At 43.4% G+C, this 3,406-nt stretch overlaps 1 protein-coding gene across 1 annotated transcript in view; it reads right to left on the bottom strand.

Moving 5' to 3' along the window:
* Positions 1-3,120, bottom strand: part of LOC118326072 (peptidyl-prolyl cis-trans isomerase C) — a gene marked incomplete in the record, with an annotated part of 6,845 nt that extends 3,725 nt beyond the window's left edge. Inside the window, 2 exon segments of the mRNA XM_035658974.1 lie at positions 1,076-1,189; positions 2,875-3,120. Coding sequence (XP_035514867.1) covers positions 1,076-1,189; positions 2,875-2,979 — 219 coding nt within the window.
* Positions 3,121-3,406: the final 286 nt, after the last annotated feature.

The raw sequence follows: 3,406 nt of genomic DNA, 5'->3' as shown, positions 1-3,406 counted from the left end.
CAGCTTTATTTTGAATTAAAAAATGTAATATAATAACTCATGATTATCTTTTGTTTGGTATCTGCTAAATTCTCTCCAATGCTTTTCTCTATAGTCTATTCCAATACATATCTGGCTGTACACTAAATTTTCACGCAAACAATGCTCTAAACACTCCGCAGGTCCTGTTCTTCAAATGACGCACATATCTAGTTTTAGTGTTACCCCTTTAAGCCCTGTCTGAGTCCTCCTGTGGAGGCGCTGATCTCCTTAACTGTCTGAACCTGCCTACCGCTACCGTCAGCCTGCTGTTCGCTGGCAGCAACGGTCGTTCTCCTTTGCTTGTCTCCTATGCCAAGAAAAGGTTACCGCGGCTACAAACCGGGAAAACAAAGCTTCCCACAGAGTCATCCAAGGACCTTTATGATCCAGGAGGCAGGACCTCTCACAGCTGGCATGGGCAACTGGAAGGTGGCGCCACACCACCTGCATCACCAACTACTCAGTCCTCTCTGTGTATTTCTGGCGGAATCTTCTCCATACCAGAAATCTACTCCACCACGCGTTTTTCCTGATCAGGTCAGAGGCATCCTGACGAACACGGACGTTTTGCCAGATGACCAACCTCTCAAACAACTGAAGCCCGCATCTAGGACGGGCCAGCCTGGGTTCGAGCTAAACACAACAACACACACACGAAGCACGCACACAACACACCTGTGTTTCTCAGCATTTTACATGAAACCACGCTCAGTATCTAAGTAATACATGAGTCAAAACTGCTCACTTTAACCAAACAAAAATGTTTTTTCTTTCCAATTCTCACTTTTTCCACCTGAGTAAAGTAATTAATGGGCAAAGGATACTCCAGCATGACCAAAAACCTACACATAACTTGTAAAGAATAAATGATAGTGTGTGTCGTGTGCTGTCTGCTGCTGCTGTAGTGTGTGCTGTGCTGCTGTGTGTGATGTCGCTGCGTGCGTGATTCATGTACAAAGTGTCCAATATTTTCTGAATGACCGATTTAGTTTTTTTATTTGTGAAGATACCTGAATGACTTGTGTGTGTATGTTTGTATACACCATCAGCCTACCTCTCCGGTTGCCAGGGCAACAAAGTTATTGACAGTGAGGGGGACGACCTCCCCAAAAAGGCCGATGACGATCCGCCCCACCTCGTGACCCGCCACTGTGATGTCAAAAAACACCTGGACACACACACACACACACAGGCTGTCAGTCAATCAGAGGTGTGAAGTGACAAGAAACGTTCACTTGGGTAGTTTTTTATAATCCTACTTTTCTATTTTCACACTTCAGCCTATTGAAAAAAAAATGTTAAACTTGTACCTTTAACTTTTGATACTTTACTCACATTTAACTGCAAATTAAGCAGTGCTGGATAGTAACTAAGTACATACTTAAGTACTAAAATACAATTTTGAGGTACTTGTTCTCTGAGAATTCCCATTTTCTGCTACTTTATACCTCTACTCTACTACAGTTCAGAGATAAATATTGTACTTTATATTTCATTACCTTTTAGATTAATAATACAGAATATAATCAGAAAATGTAATGTATTACGTATAAAATATACATAAATACATGAATATAGGCCTGTATAAGGTTAAAGTGATGAACACATAATAACTACACAATTATAATCCAATAATATAACATATTCTACATTATGAGTACTTTTTCTTCAGTAAAACTTTGAACAGAGTATTTCTGTACTGCGGTTTTGCAACTTTTACAACAATTTCTGAGTTCCTTCTCCCCCTCTGTAATTAGGGCTGAGTGATGCTGTTTATCATCTCTTCAGCAAATCACATCCTGACAAAAGTTGGGATTAAATTTGGCTGCAATCACAATCGGTCACAACATGAGATCTGAAATACTTTAGGATTTTACAAACACACACGCAGTGAGGGGCGGAACAGCTTCAATACATGTCCATCAAAAGTTAACAAGTGGAACAAATGTTCTCCAGCAGACCACTCTGTATTCCCCAAACGTCTGGGTATCTTGCCTTCATCCGGTTTGACAATAAAGCTGATGGACTACAAGCAAAATGTTCACTCAAGAGAACACCAGTTTAAATTTTAACTTCACTGTGTGATTAATAGATATGGAGATGATGCACTGTAATAGGTCTTGTGTCTACAGCCCATCCTTAAAGTCTATTGACTGGAATTAAAGTTTGACTGTATAAGAGTGTAACTCAAACAATGTGAATCATATTACTTCTGTTATTAATATTATTTTTGCCATATTAATGTACATTAACACACCCCTGCTTAATTAACACCATTTCACAATAATAGCAGGTGTTGACAGGTCAGGTCTCGGTCCTTGCTATTGTACCCTCTGGCTTAATAACAGGATATGATTTCATATGAAACCATGTGATTCAACCTGAAATACACTTAATACACACACATTACTATGAAGGTCAGGTCAGGTCCTGTATGTGTGTGTGTGTGTGTGTGAGAGAGAGAGAGAGAGAGAATGAAAGGCCTGCAGGCAAACGCATTGCGTATTAAGTCTCATCTGAATGGACACGTGTACAGCTGTGTGTGTGTGTGTGTGTGTGTGTGTGTGTGTGTGTGTGTGGACTATCTGGCATATTCTGGAAAGATCTGTAAATATGTGACAAGTGTGTTTCCGTGTTCCGGTCCAGGCTTCCCCAGCTGAGACGGGACACGTCGTCTCTGGGTTTCTGTGTGTGTGTGTGTGTGTTTGTATATGTGCGCGTGCTCGTGCTATTATCCACGCTCAAGCGGCGCGTGCAGCAGCCATGAGGAGATGCCGATGGTGCACGGAGAGGAGAGGAGAGAAGACGCTATTTTGGATTCATGCAAATAAATGCGGCAATATCATCACCCACCTTCTCGGTGACTTTCGGTCCTGTCCGTGAAGCCGCGCCGGATACCGACTGCAGACAGGCGGCACAGAGGAAGAGGAGAGCGGGGGGGATCGTCCGGAGCTCCATCTTTAACCGGAGAGAGCGGCGGCAGGCCCCTGCAGGCACTAACGAGTAGCGAGGGGGGAGAAGGAGAAGAAGAAGAAATCACAGCGAGTCACAGCTGGGAGGCTGGCCGGGAAACAGCGATCCAAACTCGGCTACATCAGCAGACCACTCCCCCCTGTGGGCTGAACCTGGACCAAAATCCCGCCTACTGAGGAGAGGAGAGGAGAGGAGAGGAAGGAAGAGAGAGACTGGGACAGAGGAGAGAAAGGGGGGAGGTGAAAAAAGGAGAGCAGAGGATTGAAGGGAAAGACGAGAGAAAATGAAAGAGAAGAACAGGAGAGGAGACAAGGAGAGAGTGGAAAGGGCAGTAATAGAGAGGAGAGTAAGAGGGGATGGGAGAAGAAGAAGAAGAAGAAGAAGAAAAGAATGAGAAAGAAACAACAATATT

This window comes from Morone saxatilis, unplaced genomic scaffold (assembly GCF_004916995.1).
Source record: "Morone saxatilis isolate NCDOM2014 unplaced genomic scaffold, NCSU_SB_2.0 Contig16, whole genome shotgun sequence".
In the NCBI taxonomy this organism is placed as follows: domain Eukaryota; kingdom Metazoa; phylum Chordata; class Actinopteri; family Moronidae; genus Morone; species Morone saxatilis.
Note: the sequence above shows the minus strand (reverse complement) of the source record. Positions and strands in the feature narration are given on the sequence as shown.